The 17,027-nt window shown below is 39.6% G+C and overlaps 1 protein-coding gene across 1 annotated transcript in view; it reads right to left on the bottom strand.

The window, feature by feature from the left end:
* The window catches only part of LOC132826728 (mitogen-activated protein kinase 12-like), a 70,784-nt gene extending 53,998 nt beyond the window's left edge, over nt 1-16,786 (bottom strand). The window contains exons 1-3 of the mRNA XM_060842848.1: nt 16,309-16,786; nt 15,855-15,984; nt 5,449-5,507 (exon numbers count right to left, since the gene is read on the bottom strand). Coding sequence (XP_060698831.1) covers nt 5,449-5,507; nt 15,855-15,984; nt 16,309-16,421 — 302 coding nt within the window. The 5' untranslated portion in view covers nt 16,422-16,786. The remainder of the gene's footprint in view (nt 1-5,448; nt 5,508-15,854; nt 15,985-16,308) is intronic.
* Nucleotides 16,787-17,027: the final 241 nt, after the last annotated feature.

Raw genomic sequence — 17,027 nt, 5'->3', positions numbered from 1 at the left:
TGTGGTGGTTTTTACCTATTTTCTCAAGGTAAACTTGCAGGTTGAGTCAGTAGTTAAAAAGGCAAATGCAATGGTGGCTTTTATTTTGAGAGGACTTGAATATAAAAGCAGGGGTGTACTTCTCTGGTCAGACCATATTTGGAACATTGTGCGTAGTTTTGAGTCCATATCTCAGGAAGGATTTACTGGCCCTGGAGTGTGTTCAGAGGAGGTTCACAAAAATGGTCCCAGGAATAAAAAGCTTAACATATAAGGAATGTTTGAGAACTCTGGGTCTATACTCTATGGAGATTAGAAGGATGAGAGGGTATTTAGTTGAAACATACAGAATATTGAATGGCCTGGAAACAGTAGATGTTGGGAAGATGTTTCCATTGGTACGAGAGATGAGGACCTGAAAGCATAGCCTTAGAGTAAAGGGAAGGCCTTTTAGAATGGAGATAAAGAGAAACCTCCTCAGCCAGAGGGTGGTGAATTGATGGAATTCACTGCCACAGAAGGCTGTGGTGGCCAAGTCATTAAGTATATTTAGACTGAGATAGATAAGGTTCTTGAGTAGCAAGGGGATCAAGGGTTATAGGGAGAAAGTGGGGGGATGGGGTTGAGAAACCTATCAGCTACAATTGAATGGCAGAGCTGAATGGTCTCATTTCTGCTCCTATGTCTTATTTAAGTAATTTAAATTACTTAATGTTAATAATGTAAATGTAACATGTTGGGACATGAGGCATTGTATGGAAAGACTGGAGATAACTGCACATTTGGTTGTGGGGAATTGAAACATTTTCAGGAATATCATTTTAATAACCTGCAATTAAGACACAATGGATTGTTTCTGTGAAAAGCAATTGTTTTCCACATCACGTTATATCGAAAGTACTTTCCATGTTTGTTTTTGGTAGTCTTTTTTGATTAGATTACTTACAGTGTGGAAACAGGCCCTTCAGCCCAACAAATCCACACTGACCCACCGAAGCGCAACCCACCCTACATTTACCCCTTCACCTAACACTATGGGCAATTTAGCATGGCCAATTCACCTAACCTGCACATTTTTGGACTATGGGAGGAAACCAGAGGGGAGAATGTGCAAACTCCACACACTCAGTCGCCTGAGGCGGGAATTGAACCCAGGTCTCTAGCACTGTGAGGCAGCAGTGCTAACCACTGTACCACCGTGCCGCCCCGAATGTTATATCTACAAAACGGGATTCATACTGGAAGTAGAACTGGATCCTACTAGAATGTCTATTACGTAAACTTCTTTTATGGGGTGGAACTTATGACCTTATCTGTGTTTGTTTTTCAATAAGATAGACTTGCATATTTTGAATGTCTGTTTTGTTACCAGTATTTTATGCAATAGGGTGTAGAATTCCCGTTGGTGTAGGTTAATCAGCAAAAGTGGGAATTTCATAGATCCTATTAATGTAATTGCTCTTGAACAAATAACAACAGTGTCTGTTAACATGACAACAGTATCCACAGTGCTGATAATGTATTAAATCAAGCTGGATTCTAATAATGGGATTAGTCTATTTGCTGCGTGAAGAGGAAGGTTACTGCATGTCAGTATTAGAAATTTAATCAGCCTGCAGTTCCCTTTTTGCTTAGAAAAGGGGATCTGATCTTACTTGCAAATATAAAGCAAATTTTTTAGCAAATGAGTTACTTCAAGAAGTTAGTGATGGAAATAAACATTAAACTTCTTCATTTTCTCCTTTTCTCTCCTGAAGCTATGTTGGGCATGATTTTTAAGCTAAACATCTGTCCACTGGAATATTGACAGCGTGAATCTTTTTATATTAGCCTGATCACAGAGGGCAGAATTTTAACAGGCAAACTGGGGAAATAGGGCTGTCTGCGTAATACGGGTGCAATTTAGGTCCACTAAAAAGGCCAGAGTCATAGAAAACCAAATTGACTTTCAGAAGCATTAGGTGGCACATTGGAAAACTGCAGAACTGTCAGTTCTGCAATTTAAATATGAATTTTGATCTTAATCTTGTATTCTGGTTTAAAATGTCAGTGCTTGGGTTTTCCAAGCTGTATGAAAATGACCAGAGTCAACAAGATGCAAACAGTATTGTTGAGTGAAACTGACATGCCTGAAATCACACAGCTGCCTTCCGGCTTATATGAATGTTTGTGCTCACAAGAGTGTGCCTTCACTGCAGATGATTTTCAAACTTTTGGAAGTTATTTCTGCCACCTTTGGCTTTACTCACCTTGTCCTACATTTCCATGCTCTCAGCCTTCATGGAGCTGAGCAATATGAGAGCAAATGATGTTGCTCTAGTTTCAAGTTCTGCTTACGGGACAAGAGTAGCAGAAGCAACCCCAATAGCAGCACTTGCCATGTATTAGATTCGATTACAGTGTGGAAACAGGCCCTTCAGCCCAACAAGACCACACCAACCCACCCATACCCCTACATTTCCCCCTCACCTAACACTACGGGCAATTTAGCATGGCCAATTCACCTAACCTGCACATTTTTGGACTGTGGGAGGAAACCGGAGCAAACCCACGCAGACACGGGGAGAATGTGCAAACTCCACACAGTCAGTCACCTGAGTCGGGAATTGAACCTGGGTCTCTGGCGCTGTGAGGCAGCAGTGCTAACCACTGTGCCACCGTGGGTCAATCGGGAGGATATACTCTATCAACATGTCACAGGAGGATTCCCCTGAAAATATAGTACCTGTTCCCCTTAACACCCCATCCCTGCCTTCCTAACTGTCTATATTTAAAATCCACCACACCCATCCAACCCTTCCCTCATGTGGGTAAACAATCCCCACCCAATATCCCTGGCTTACTTCACTCCATCAGGCCTTTTTAATGGGACTAACTGCAGTGCTGGTAGTGCCCACTACTGAGCTCTAGTGTTGCCAGGTCTGTTGGATCTGCCTGTCAACCATACTGGCTGGCACTTTCTCCCTAATGAGAGGCAGAAGTCCAACCCTCCAAGTTCAGCATCAGCCTCCAGGACTTCAGCCCACTGCAACATTCACGATTGTGGACCTCTCTCCCTTCTAGTCTAACAGACTGACTTTCCTTCGAGGTGACAAGTAGTCAGCTCCCAGCCTCCAAATTTTCTGTCCTCAGTTCCGACTGTAACATTAAACAATCCTTGCTCCTAGATGTAGTGTCCTGTGTATGAAGCCAACAGTACTGTTTACAGCTATTTGTCTTTTCTCACCCTTGAAAGAACCATGTCTTGCTCCCTGCAAATCTCTCCCCCTTCCACTTGACTAAAAATCTTATAGGTGTAACTCTATCCCTTGTTCTTTATTGGCCCATATCTAATACTTCACCTTCATTTGTTTCAAATCATATTTACCACTTATTCCCAAATCTCCTAAGTTATCCAATTCTTTTCACAGATTCTCAAGTCCAATCTGACCATCAGCTGGTTTTCATTTAAAAGTAGCATGACTGCCTCATGCTTTTGTTTGTGTGGAAAATAACTCAAAATATGATTGAGCGTTACAATTAATATAATACTCTTGATATTTATTTAAAAAGTTCGTCAACTAATATTGTTCATATGATGAGTGACTTATAGAGTCTTAGAGATGTACAGTACAGAAACAGACCCTTCAGTCCACTTCACCTATGCCAACCAGATATACTAAATTAATGTAGTCCCATTTGTCAGCATTCGGCCCATATCCCTCTATACCCCTCCAATTCATGTACATATCCAGGGGTATTTTTACATATTGTGATCATACCAGCCTCCTCTACTTCCTTTGGCAGCTCATTCCGTACATGCATCCAGATGCCTTTAAAAATGTTGTAACTGTCACTGTCTTTGTCTCCTTTCCTCCTTTTTAAAGTGACGTTGCTTTGATCTTTTCTCCCCAAAGTTCCAAAACAATGCTACAGCTTATAATAGAGTAATTACTGCTCCTAGAATTTGAAGAAATCAGTTCCAACATGAAAATACCTCACAAAAAAAAGGGAGGCGCTCTTACAGCCACGATATTTTCCCTATCCTCCACTTTGGACCTTGGCAGGATTTGCATTAACAACTGGAAAGTAGTTGTTGCCAATTGTTCAAAACAGATCACAAAGAACCTCATTGCACATTATAATGGAGCTTTCACCGGGACTAAAAATATAATTGATTATAAACAAATCTGCAATGTTTTAATGTTTGTATTATTTGCTATTTGCAATTAATGAATAACCTGCCCTTCCAACACAGACATTACAGGCATCTCAGATAATGAATAACTTGCTCCCAGACCTCTTAAAATTTAAAATCTGATTGGATTTTAGAAGCTCAAAAGATACTTCTGAAACCTCAAATATTTTACGGTTGTTTTCTTGAAAAACCGAATTGTGAATTTTTTCAGATTGAGTCGATTAACAACATTTATGAAATTGATGTTGTAGTCTGAAGAAAGGATGGTAATTGGTCATCAGGCAATTTCAACAAATGTGATCAGAGTGTACGCAAAACTTAAGTGGAAGGCAAATTTTGATAAATGAGAATTTAATTCATGATCAGTCCTGTATGTATGGTGGCAAACACACATTATATTATCCATTTCTTGATAAATTTAACAAACCCAACGCTCAGGGACAATGAGCATCAATGATAAGTATGAAACAAAAAAGAGTTACAAATCCAAATATAGTTACAATAAACAGTCAAAACAATGGAAATTCGATACAATCTGACAAGGCTGAAAAACCCAGAAGATTGTCAGGTCAGGAATACAACATGATTCCACCCACTTCCAAACTTGAACCAGCAGGCTTGCAGATGTGAGAAATCCTTGTGGGACGCTGTTTAAGTAACATACTAAAATCCAAAATTTAATGCGAGACTAAATACAGATTACTAGTTTTGACAGCCAACATGAGTTTATTGAGCTGCATGGAACTCATCAGGGTTAACCAGGTTAAAGAAAACAAAAAGTGTGTCATCAATGAAACTAACTGGTTAGAAAGCCTTCAAGGGGTGAAACTGAATAATTGCAGCCTTTTAGATTAGGTGGAAGGCTAGTACTCACTGCATGTCTTTCTTTCAAGTGGAGAACCTTTGTGGCAATCAAAAGCTGGAACCCCAGTGAACTTTCCTTTTCTCAGCTTAGCATAGAATGGTTATTTGTAATGATCTAACTGCTATTCATGTTAACACCAAATACCTGTTCAAAAAAAAAGGAACCTTCCTGTTCTGTAAAACTGCATGATAGAACTAGACATTAAGCCATCGAAACAACTTAAACATTTATCTTTTTTATCCTTAAGTTGCTCCAATTCAGTTGACATGAAAACAGTTTTCCAAGGTGGAATACATTCCCTTCTTCATATTGACCAGGGTTAGAAAGCCTTGTCTATCTTGTGCTTGTAACTTTCTTAAAACTCAACTCTGATTACTTTGGGATGTGAATGATAATGTTTTTGCTCAAAAAGATTCTTAATACTTACAAATCATTAAATTTCGCCAAGGACAGATCTGGTGTGAAAACATCCAACAGACCAATCACCTAGACAGAAAACAAAATATGTTTATAGTCAATGCATGATTTATTAAGATTATTCAGTACATCTGCAAAGAACGGGAGACAAAAGACAAATCAGGTGATAAGCATTTCTTCAGTTATCAAAGAAAAAATACTCATAATTATTTTTAGTGCACGTCTTCCTTTCTGAAAAAGTGCTTGTAAACCAATCAAAACTGGTTGGCAAATGTATAGTAGTGACATATACCACATTGACATCAGATCGAAATATATTACTCTCTTGTTGAAAAATCATGTTGTAAATGATACAAAACCCTTTCTCGGCTCTTCTCACTCTGCAAAATAATCGGCAGCATGCTTTCTTGTAAAGACATAGAGTTATAATTTGCCTTTCTCAGTTGACCAAATGACCAAAAACAATTTCTCAGACATTTTCCATTTTGTTTTTCACTGAGCTTTTTCATGAAAACAACTTTCAGATAAGAGATAAATTGGGCTGCCAACTCACTATCATCCATCTGCTAGTTTATACATACAATGACTTTTTAGGAGTTATTTTTTACACCTTCAAGCATTAAAGATTCTTAGATTTAAGAAAGATAAACACTGAAATTATTGTACATACAGATATATATTTCTTAATGTATCAACAATATCATCAGGTGGCTGGCTTTGACGTGTTAATGAATCTAGTTAGGCCGTGGAGTTAAATTAAAACAAATCGCTCAAGAAACTCAGTATGTCTAGCTGTATCTATAGAGAGAGAAACTGAGTTAATGTGTCCAGTCCTGTATAATGTCTTCTGAAGAGGAATCATATTGGATTTGAAATGTAATATGTTTCTGTTTCTGTTTCTACAGATGCTGTCCCCACTACTAGGTTTATCTAGTACTCCCTGTTTTTATTTCAGATCTTCAGCATGTGCAGATATTTTGCTTTTTTAATTATTCACTTGTGGGATGCAGGCCATCATTTATTGCCTGTCCCTGGTTGTTCGAGAAGGTGGTGGTGAGCTACATTCTTGAACCGCTGTATTCCATGTGCTGGAGAACAACCTACAATGCTGTGAGGGAGGAAGTTCAGGACTTTGACCCAGTGACAGTGAAGGAGTGGCAATATATTTCCAAGTCAAAATTGTAAGTAGCTTGGAGGGCAAATTGGGTGGTGGTATTCCCATGTATCTGCTGCTGTTGACCTTCTTAGGTGGAAGTGATTGTGAGTTTGGAAGATGTTGTCTGAGCATCTTTGGTGAATTTCTGCCATGCATCTTGTTGATAGTATACACTGCTGCTACTGAGCTTTGGTGGTGAAGGAAGTGGATGTGTTGCCAATCAAGCAAGCTGCTTTGTCTTGGATGGAGTCAAGGTTCTTCAGTGTTATTGGTGCTTCACCCATTCAGGCAAGTGGGGAGAATTCCATCACACTCCTGACTTATGTTTGGTAGACAGGCTTTGAGAGTCAGGAAGTGAGTTACTGGCTGCAGTATTCCTCACCTCTGACCTGTTCTTGTAGCTACTTTGTTTGTGTGGTGAGTGTATTTGAACTTCTGGCCAATGGTAATCTTTAAGATGTTGCTAAATGAACTGATTATAACCTTACAACTTTACTTCAGCTCTGTCATATAGCTTGGTTCTGTAACAATGTCAAATTAACTTCTCTCAATGTCATTAAAGTCCATTGGTTAATGAATGCTGATTCAACCCCTTGTCGATCTGGTTCTGGTCAGAGAGCATCAGGACTCCTTGCACTGAGCTATTTACATGACCTGGAGGTATTCCCAATCAGTTCACCAAAATCATCATCATATTGTAGTTCAGGTCTACTAGCAGGAAGAATTCACCACGGATATCCAGTGTACTGGTGGCTGCTGAAGTTATTTTGGATAAAGTTCCTGTCTAATTGTCTCCATGATCCCCACAGATCAAGGAGTTGACAGGATGTTGAAGCCAGACACAGGGCCTTGACTGTGGATCACCCTGTGCAGTGATTCCACCACATGAAAACAAGAGATAAAGCTGGAAACACCCTCTCCTGCCTCACTGGTCTACCTCTGACAGGTTTGGAAATCAGCAAGGGATTTCCAATCATGTTGAACTAATAGTTTTTTTTTCCTGGAATGAAAGGACTTACATTGAATTGTTTTTTTTTAATTCACTCATTGCACATGGCCAGCATTAATTGCCACCCCATCCCATAATGGAATTTCTTGTACCCAGAAATTCCTCATGCTCACTGTGAGGAAAAACAGAAAGTGGACTAGTCCAGTTCAATTACATGATCTGCCCGTGCTGCATGTTCTCAATTCCAATAACTCCCACTTGGGTATTCTCTGCTATCGTGAGCATACAGCCACTGAAATCCAATAGAGGCGCTTGGTCACACAGCAATTAATACCAACTGAACAAATCCCCACCAAGCCCGTAGAGAGAAAATAATTTTGCAACGTAGCTTGTTTTAATTCTTTACTTTTCGCTGTTTCCACCAGCCCAAATAGAAAACATAAATTGAAACGCTGAAACTATAACCAACCAAATGAGGACACAATAAAGGAGTAAGGCGGAGAATAGGGTGACTATTCAGGGAAAAATTCAGCATTCATCTGAATCAGTGTGTATAACTAATGGGCCCAGATATTCCAAGGAGTGGCATGATGGTTCAGTGATTAGCACAGCTACCTCACAGCGCCAAGGACCAAGGTTTGATTCCAATGTCAGGTGACTGTCTGTGTGGAGTTTGCACATTCTTCCTGTGTCTGTGTGGGTTTCCTCAGTTGGTCTGGTGTCCTCCCACAGTCCAAACGATTAGAGATGTGGGCTGTGCTAAATGCCAATATTGTCCAGAGATGAGTAAGCTATATAGGTTAGCCATGGGAAATACAGTGAAGGGGGGTTAGGTCTGGTTGAGATGCTCTTCAGAGGAGCAGTGTTGGCTTGATGGGCTGAATGGCCTACTCCCACACTGCAGGAATTCAATGATGAGTGACAGTCACTGTTGGATTACATTATTGTATTAGGACTGAGCTCTGCATTTCTTGCTGGCAATTCCAATCCCAATTCCTCAGAAATGTGGAGAATTCTTGATATCTAACAATTCCCTTGGTTCAGGATAATTGGCGGGAAAAAAATTGAACTTCATCCCCTTTTTAAGGTAGTAAATGCTGTATTCTGTAAATGTCCATTTTAAAACATTTTAAACGGGCTGTGTGCGTAGATCAACTCAACTTCTTTCTTCAGTGTGAACACCTTCCTCACAGCTCTTCTCCGCTAGTGAATACTGCTTCCTCTCCCTCACCCCTATCCTCCAATTGGGGGGGCTCAGGGGTGAGTCAGTGGTCAGCTTATTAGTTTTCTAGTGCTAGGTTTTTAATCTTCTAGTTTTCCCACTATAACTATTAGCTTAAGGGACCCTTCCAGTTACAATGGATTCCTATGAAAGGTCCATGCAGGGGAATTGTCCATGTGAAAGTTTAATTTCTTGGCTATCCCCATGGAGTCAGCTGCATTGGGATTCTACATAGTCCTGATATACAACTCCAATCCTCCCTGTTCCAATGACTCTCCGGCTATTAGAATATCAGGGCTGTGATACTATGGAGACTAAAAATTGGTGAAAATTCAATCATAACAATAATAGCATTAGACCCTGGAACTTTACCTCAAGGTACTGTTGCACAAATCTTAAATGCATTTCACTGAAATTCTTTCCTTTGCTATATTAGCAGTAGACTTAATTGGTTTAAAATAAGTAAGTTAATATTTCATTAAAGTCTCATAGTAAAAGGATTTCAAATATCACCAATATTTTACAACTTTATTTCAGAGTCTGGGTCACAATGGGATCAAGGGAATATGGTCTCATGGAGAAGGCGAGCTCAGAAAGAACATGAAGAGGGATTGGATCAGGCTTAGACCTAATGAGAGAGTAGGAGATAAGTGGGTTGGGATAGGATTGGGAAAGAGCTTAGGGGTCATCTGCAACTATCAGTGCAGCATACTACATATCCTTGTCCTCCACAATGTTTCTCTATTATTGTCAGTATTATCATTCCATCCTAACTGTACTGATTCAGAGCATGTATACAAATGGTGCTTGTCTGCAGCCCATAGGTGTTGGGCTGAATGGCCTCCTTCTGAACTGTAATTATTATGTGATTCTGCTCCGACATCTTTCACAAGATCACACCTGGGCTTCCTCAAGGAGCCAAGCTTACTCCGCTTCTCTTTCTTATCTCTGTGAAACTTCTCAGGGCTATCACCTAATGGTATTAGGGCAGCTTCTATAAATATTCTAACAATATCTAGCTTTCGCCTTCAACCATTTTCCTTCTCTCCTGTGAGGCCACCTGTCTGGGTTCCCTCTCAACTCCTTCAAGTGAACTTGGGAAGATTGAAGCTATCTTTTTTGGCTCCAGGCAAATATTTTGTTTGTTTCACTGACTCAACTTGTTTGCTTAGGCTGAACTAGAGGGTGCACAACCTCAGCATCCTGTTTTGACTTGCAGCTGAGTTTCAGTTATTATATTGTGTCTGACATCAATACTGCTTACTTCCACTATCACAATATTGTCTTTCTCTACTTCAAGTTGCTATATACTCTCCTCCTGCTTCCACAGTACTATTTGTTGTGGCCTAATGATCTATCCTTGGAAAAATACTGATTTCTCAACTGTATAGTTCTCCTGTGTGACATCATTCAAAGTACAGTTTCTATTAACACTTGCCAACAATCAACTCTTCTTCAACACCCCTCTTGACTCCTCCACTGTCTCTAATTTGTTCAATATCCAGTACCAGTTTAGCAGAAATATCCTCCAGCTCCATTTGAAAAAGACTGAAGCCTCTGTCTGCATTCTGTGTCAGCAACTTCATTACCTGTCCACTGACTTCATTCCTCTCTCTGACAACTGTCAGGACTGAACCAGGTAGTTCATAACCTTGGTGTCCCTTTTACTTCCAAGGTGAGTTTTTGCCCACATATCCTCACCATCCCAAAGGTTTTGTGAAAGAAGGAACATTTTCATTTATATAACACCTTTCATGACCACAGCAAGTGCCAAAGCAGTTTACCACCAGAAAAATGAACCTCAGTTTGTCGATTGCTGAAATCATCATCTATGCCTTTATTAACTCCAGTCATGATTCCAGCACACTCCTGATAAAACTCGCAGCTTTCATCCATCACAAACTTGAGATCATCTAAAACTTAACTGCCCATATTCTAAATCAAACTGATCACTCTCATACTCACTGGTCTATATTGACAACCAGATGAGCAACATATTGAATTTTTAAAATTCAACCTCATTTTCAAATTTCTTCATGGCTTTGCTCTTCCCTCTCCCTGTAATTTTCTCCATCCTCTGTAACTGACACAGAGTGCTAGATATTTGGAACTTTCTTCCACAAAAGCCAGTGGATATTATTCAGATGTTAGTTTAAAATCTGAGATAGATTTTTTTTTGTTAAGCAAAGTATTACTGGACATGGGACAAAAGGTACATGGCGTGTGGCTACAGTTCAGCCATGATCTCATTAAATGCTGGGACAGGCTCAATGGGCTGAATAAACTACCCCTGTTGGGACATTTCAATCTCTTCATTTTTCTAATGATAGATTCCTGCAGGTCATTGATTTTGGTCAATCCACATTGGATGGCTGTGCTTTCAGTTGACTAATTTCTAAGCTCTGGAATTCCATCCCTTTCTACCTTTTTTGATTCTTTTTCTTCCTTTAAAGATGGCTCAGTGGTTAGTACTGCTGCCTCACAACGCCAGGGACCCGGGTTCGATTCCAGCCTCGGGTGACTGTCTGTGTAGAGTTTGCACGTTCTCCCTTTGTCTGCGTGGATTTCCTCTGGGTGCTCCGGTTTCCTCCCACAATCCAAAGATGTGCAGGTTAAGTAAATTGGCCATGATATATTTGCCCATAGTGTTCAGGGCTGAGTAGGCTAAGTGCATTAGTCAGGGGTAAGTGTAGAGTAATGGGGTAGGAGAATGGGTCTGGGAGCATTACTCTTCGGAGGGTCACTGTGGACTTGTTGGGTCGAATGGCCTGTTTCCATGCAGTAGGGATTTGATGATGCTCATTTAGACCTAACCTTTTGGCTGCGCTATTGGCCATCTCCCCGACTTATCTCCATATGTGAGTCAGTGATTAAATTTTGTTTGATAACATTGCTGTGAGGCAGTTTCTCTTGATTTTCTACATTAAATGCCCTATACAAACACCATAAAATAAGAACTAAAAACTGCAGATGCCGGAAATCTGAAACAAAAACAGAATGTTGAAGAAACACAGCAGGTCTGTAGAGAGAACGTTGAGTTAATATTTCAAGTCCAGTGACCCTTCATCAGAACTACTGTTACTGTACAAATACAGGTTGTTTTTGTTATTTAATCAAACCTTCAGTCACTTTTCTTAACACACCCTCCCGAGCATTGGATTGACCTGTTTTCCTTTATTTTTCACTGAACTGTACAAATTTCATGTAGTTGTAGTATAGTGTTAATTGTTGTCCTGATGTTTCGATGAATAATTAATACACAAGCATTATCAAAAGGAATGAACATGTATAATTAATTTGCTTGAATTGACATGATGTGCACCGATTACAAAACTTTATCCTAAAAAAAAAATGCATAAGTCAATTAAATAGATTTATTTTGCCCTAATACAATAACTGTTTTGGCGTTTTTAATATTCAGCTTCTTCACTTCGGCTTCTGTTAACAAAAAGTATTTCACATCCACAGCAATTTTCTTTTGGAAACTTTGCTATCACCCCCTCACCGGTCCCCTTTTCAAAAGCTCTATGCATTGTGTGACTGGTAGCACAAGTGTGGGAACAGCTTGACACAACGCAAGTATGTTACTATGGTAACACTGTCTAGATCCTGAACACTGCTACCTAACGGGACAGAACAAAGAAGCTGGTGCTGTCTTTCTAAAGGCTGTGAAGACCTTGCACAAAAATGTTTAGTTAATTGAATTTCAATAGTCACATTGATGTTTCAGCTCAGTGTAAATTCAAATCATTCTGAGTGTTACAATTTTGTTTTTGAATCCAATTATATGTCCTTGATACCTCGCTGTATTAAAGGATATTAGATAGTCCAAAAAAGAATTCTTTTTGACCAACTAAAAAGGGACACAATATTAAACCTCATACATAACAACGACAATGTCACAATGGACTGCAATGCACAGCATTTTGCTTCAGCTGAGGAAACGTTTTAGAGAATCTACCATATTTAATCTTGTGGGAGTTGATATATAATATAAACAACTGACAAGCTCACCTTGAGTTGAAAGTGATGGTAACTTAAGTTAGAAGTCAAATTCAGTACTTTAACTGGTCATGATTTTTTCCTTGCATTAACTTTGTGAATTGGAATATTAAAATTGTAAATCCCAATGTCATAACTAGTTGTGAATTAATTGTATAAAATAAAGAACTATGGTTGCTGTAGATTTACAATACATAAAAAACAAATTGCTGGGTAAACTCAGCAGGTGTGGCAGCATCTATGGAGAGAAACCAAAGTTGATGCTTTGAGCCCAGTGACCTTTCTTCAGAATTCTTCTAAAACAGAATTAATTTTAATTCTTACTGCCGAACTAAAAAGGCACTCAATATTAAATCTCATACAACACAAAGATATGTCACTATCGACTGCAATGGACAGCATTCAGAATTCTGAAGAAGGATAGCTGAATTCAAAACATAAACTCTGCTTTGTGTCCGCAGATACTGCCAGGCCTGTTGAGTTTCTCCAGCAATTTTTGTTTTAGTTGTGAATTAATTATGTTGTTTGAAGGAGTTGTTTGACCAAAGTGAATGAAATAATCTGTTCAGAGTTAACAGGAAAACCTTAAGTGTAGAGTGCTTTCTTTAACTATATTCAAAGAGACCTTTAGCGGACATTAATGGATGAAAAAAAGTCATAGTAACTGCCATTGTGATTTCCCATCATGCATGACCAGTAAGCAATGCTTGTCACTGGACTGCATATTAGTCAGTGTTATACTGTCAAATTGGAAGAGACAGCTGAACTCACAGACATACTCCAAATAATTCAAATAGCAACTATAGAAATGCAAATATGAAATAATAATGGTGAAATAATCCTTACACGTTTGAAGTATTATGCATAGGAAGAAAGTGGCTGATAAATTACTTATTTGATGAAATAGTTAATGGCATCATTGACAGTCATCCAGGATCTGATTAGACTTTGTACTCAGTACACTGTTTAATGAATATAGTTAAATGTTCAATTGCATGTGCAAAAGATGAAAGCTCAAGTCAGAGGAAATAATGCTTACACTATACATCACTGCAGCCAGACAACACTTTGAGCACTACAATACAATAGAAATAAGTATGTGGACCAAGGAGGTGGTGCAAAACAGAATTAAGTCCTTTATTCCCAACCTATGAGGAAATACTGCAAAAGAATGACCTTTGCATCCTTGAAAGATGACAGCATGTAAAAGTGAACAGTATAGAAAAGGGAAGTCTGGAACACGAAAGCCTAAGCCATGCGACACATTTAAGTGATATCAGGAAGTTATTCACATGATAATATGGACTTTTAAGTTGATCTGTGGAGGGAATAACCACAGAATTATTCAATGTATTTTGAGTTGAGATGCTGACAGTTGGCTAGATGGAGCACTGTCCTTACTGATCACAGTGATTAATAGGAGGTGGTGGGGTAATGGTAATGTCATTGGACTAATAATCTAGAAGACTGGGGTAAAGGACTCAGAACATACAGATTCCACCATTGCAAATGATTAACTTCTGATTCAATAAATAAACTGGAATTTAAAAAGCCAGCCTAATGCTGGCCAAGTAACTATTGTCAATTTTCATAAATAACTCCATCTGGTTCACCAATGTCCTTGAGGAAAGGAATCTGCCATCTTTTCTGGGTCTGGCCTACATGTGACTCCAGATCCACAGCAATGCAGTTATGGATTCATATAAAGTTATAGAGCATGGAAACAGACCCTTCGGTCCAACCAATCCATGCCGACCATAATCCCAAACTAAACTAGTCCCACCTTCCTGAACTTGGCCCATATCCCTCCAAACATTCCTTGTTCATGTACTTATCCAAATGTCTCTTAAATGTTGTAGCTGTAACCACACCCACCACTCTTTCTGGAGGTTCATTCCACAAGTGAATCACTCCATGTAAAAAAAACCTCCTTGTCTTGAAATCTCTACCTCAGGGAAACGACATCTACTATTCACCTTATCTATAGCGCTTACAATTTTATAAAGCTCTATAATGTCACCCCTCAACCTCCTACATTCCAGTGAAAAAGGTCCCAGCCTATCCAGCCCTCTCCTTATAGTTCAAACCTTCCATTCCTGGCAACATCCTGGTAAATATCTTCTGAACCCTCTTCAGCTTAATCATGTCCTTCCCCAAAAAAAAATGGAGACCGGAACTGGACACAGTACTCCACAGTAAAAAATGAGGTCTGCAGATGCTGGAGATCACGGCTGCAAATGTGTTGCTGGTCAAAGCACAGCAGGCCAGGCAGCATCTCAGGAAATTCTCGAAACGTCGAATTCTCTATTCCTGAGATGCTGCCTGGCCTGCTGTGCTTTGACCAGCAACACATTTGCAACAGTACTCCACAGTACTCTACTTCCTGTAGAAATCTCATCATAATGTCCAAACACCTATATTTAAATGTCTAAGCAATGAAGTCAAGTGTGCTAAAAGCTTTCTTAACCACTTTATCTATATGTGATGCAAACTTCAAAGAATTATGTACCCGAACTCCTACATCTCTGATCTACAACACTACCCAAGGCCCTACTTTTAATTGTATAAGTAAGTTAACTTGCAATTGCCCTCACCAGAATCTGAAGTGTCTTGCTGGACTAGAAATATTAACTGTGCTTCCAATGATGCTGCCAGATTTGTTGAGTTTCTCTAGTATTTGCCACAGCCACGTGTTTGACTCTGAATTGCTCTCTGCTCTATCAGGAATGGTAGCAATCTCGCCAGAGAAACCCACATCCCATGAATGAACAAACATCTGACGACTTTGGTCCTTCCTCTCAGCCACTACGTTACTCCTCTCCGTCCTCGAGTCGACATAGGTAACTGGCACTTATACACAGTCAACAATGAATGAAAAAATGGGCAAGCAAAATCAAGTCAAGATTATGTAATAAAACAAAGATTATTCAAGGCGCTGCTTTTCCCAAAGACAAACATACTCCTAACACTCCCATTTTAGAGGGAGGCATTAAAATTGGGGATCTGAAATCCATTACAGTATGGTGTAATTTCAACAAAATCCCGGTGCTCTCATGTTTACACTTTTGAAATGATCAATTCACTCACATTCTCGTGTTTCATGTGCTTCAATAGGCGAAGTTCCCTGTAAGCTCGTTTCGCAAACAACTCGGATTGAAAGGGTCGGTACAATTTCTTGATTGCCACTTTAGTGCCAGTTCGCTTATCAATAGCTGAGCTGTGGGTCAAAAAAAAATCAAAGATTGGTAAGAACGTGTTTGGTATCTCAGCGAGTAGTTCTTCGGGTGCAGTAGCATGTTAGCAAGGTTTTATTTGAGAACCCGGAAGAGCTATGGCCCAGTCCACAACTTTCTCAGTTCACCGATTGCACTTAAATACATGGTGTTCTTTGAATCTAAGCTGCTGAAAAAAATACCGTGTGTGTTTTTTTTCTAAAATGTCAAATGACCTGAAGAAATTCACAATGCCGACCACAGGACAATAAACAAAAAACTTCCAATCTCTAAAACGAAACTGGGTATGGAGATAAGATCCCACTTACCAAACACTTCCATAGGCTCCCGAGCCGACAGCAGCCAGATCTGTGTATCTCTCCAATACTTCCCAGGCTGTTTTATTGATCTCCTGGTAATAGAAACCCTTTCTCGTTGTCATTGTAGCAATCTATCAGACTTTGGGACCCACTCAGAATTATTTGAACAACACGCTAGAAGCGAAAGTGCCAGTTTGTTGTACTTCTGTCGCGAGTTTCAGAACTCTGACTCCAGCGCCTTTACCCACTTTAAAGCTGAACTGAATGTATTGAACTGGATGCCTTCATTGACTATCAATGAGTACAACTCGACCCAGAGTAACTTAGAATACTTCCCCCTTTGTTCGGATTAGTGCGACTACAAGCTTCCCTTCTGTCTCTCTCTTTCTGTAATATTCAATCGTTTCCTTCAAAGAAAATCTTTGAACTTGATAAATCACGTGTTTGATCAATATTTGCAGTGAGGTGGTGTTTCGGTTGCTTTGAGTAAACACTGTCTATAGTCAGCAGCTGGATTGGAGACTGCCATCTCATGGCAGTAGTCGATCATTACAAGCCAGAGCTTAAAAATGTGTTGCTGGAAAAGCGCAGCAGGTCAGGCAGCATCAAAGGAGCAGGAGAATCGATGTTTCGAGCATAAGTCCTTCTTCAGGAAAGATTCTCCTGCTCCTTTGATGCTGCCTGACCTGCTGCGCTTTTCCAGCAACACATTTTTCAGATCTGCTATT

This window comes from Hemiscyllium ocellatum, chromosome 23 (assembly GCF_020745735.1).
Source record: "Hemiscyllium ocellatum isolate sHemOce1 chromosome 23, sHemOce1.pat.X.cur, whole genome shotgun sequence".
Taxonomy (NCBI): Eukaryota; Metazoa; Chordata; class Chondrichthyes; order Orectolobiformes; family Hemiscylliidae; genus Hemiscyllium; species Hemiscyllium ocellatum.
This window is presented reverse-complemented; position numbering and strand designations above follow the sequence as displayed.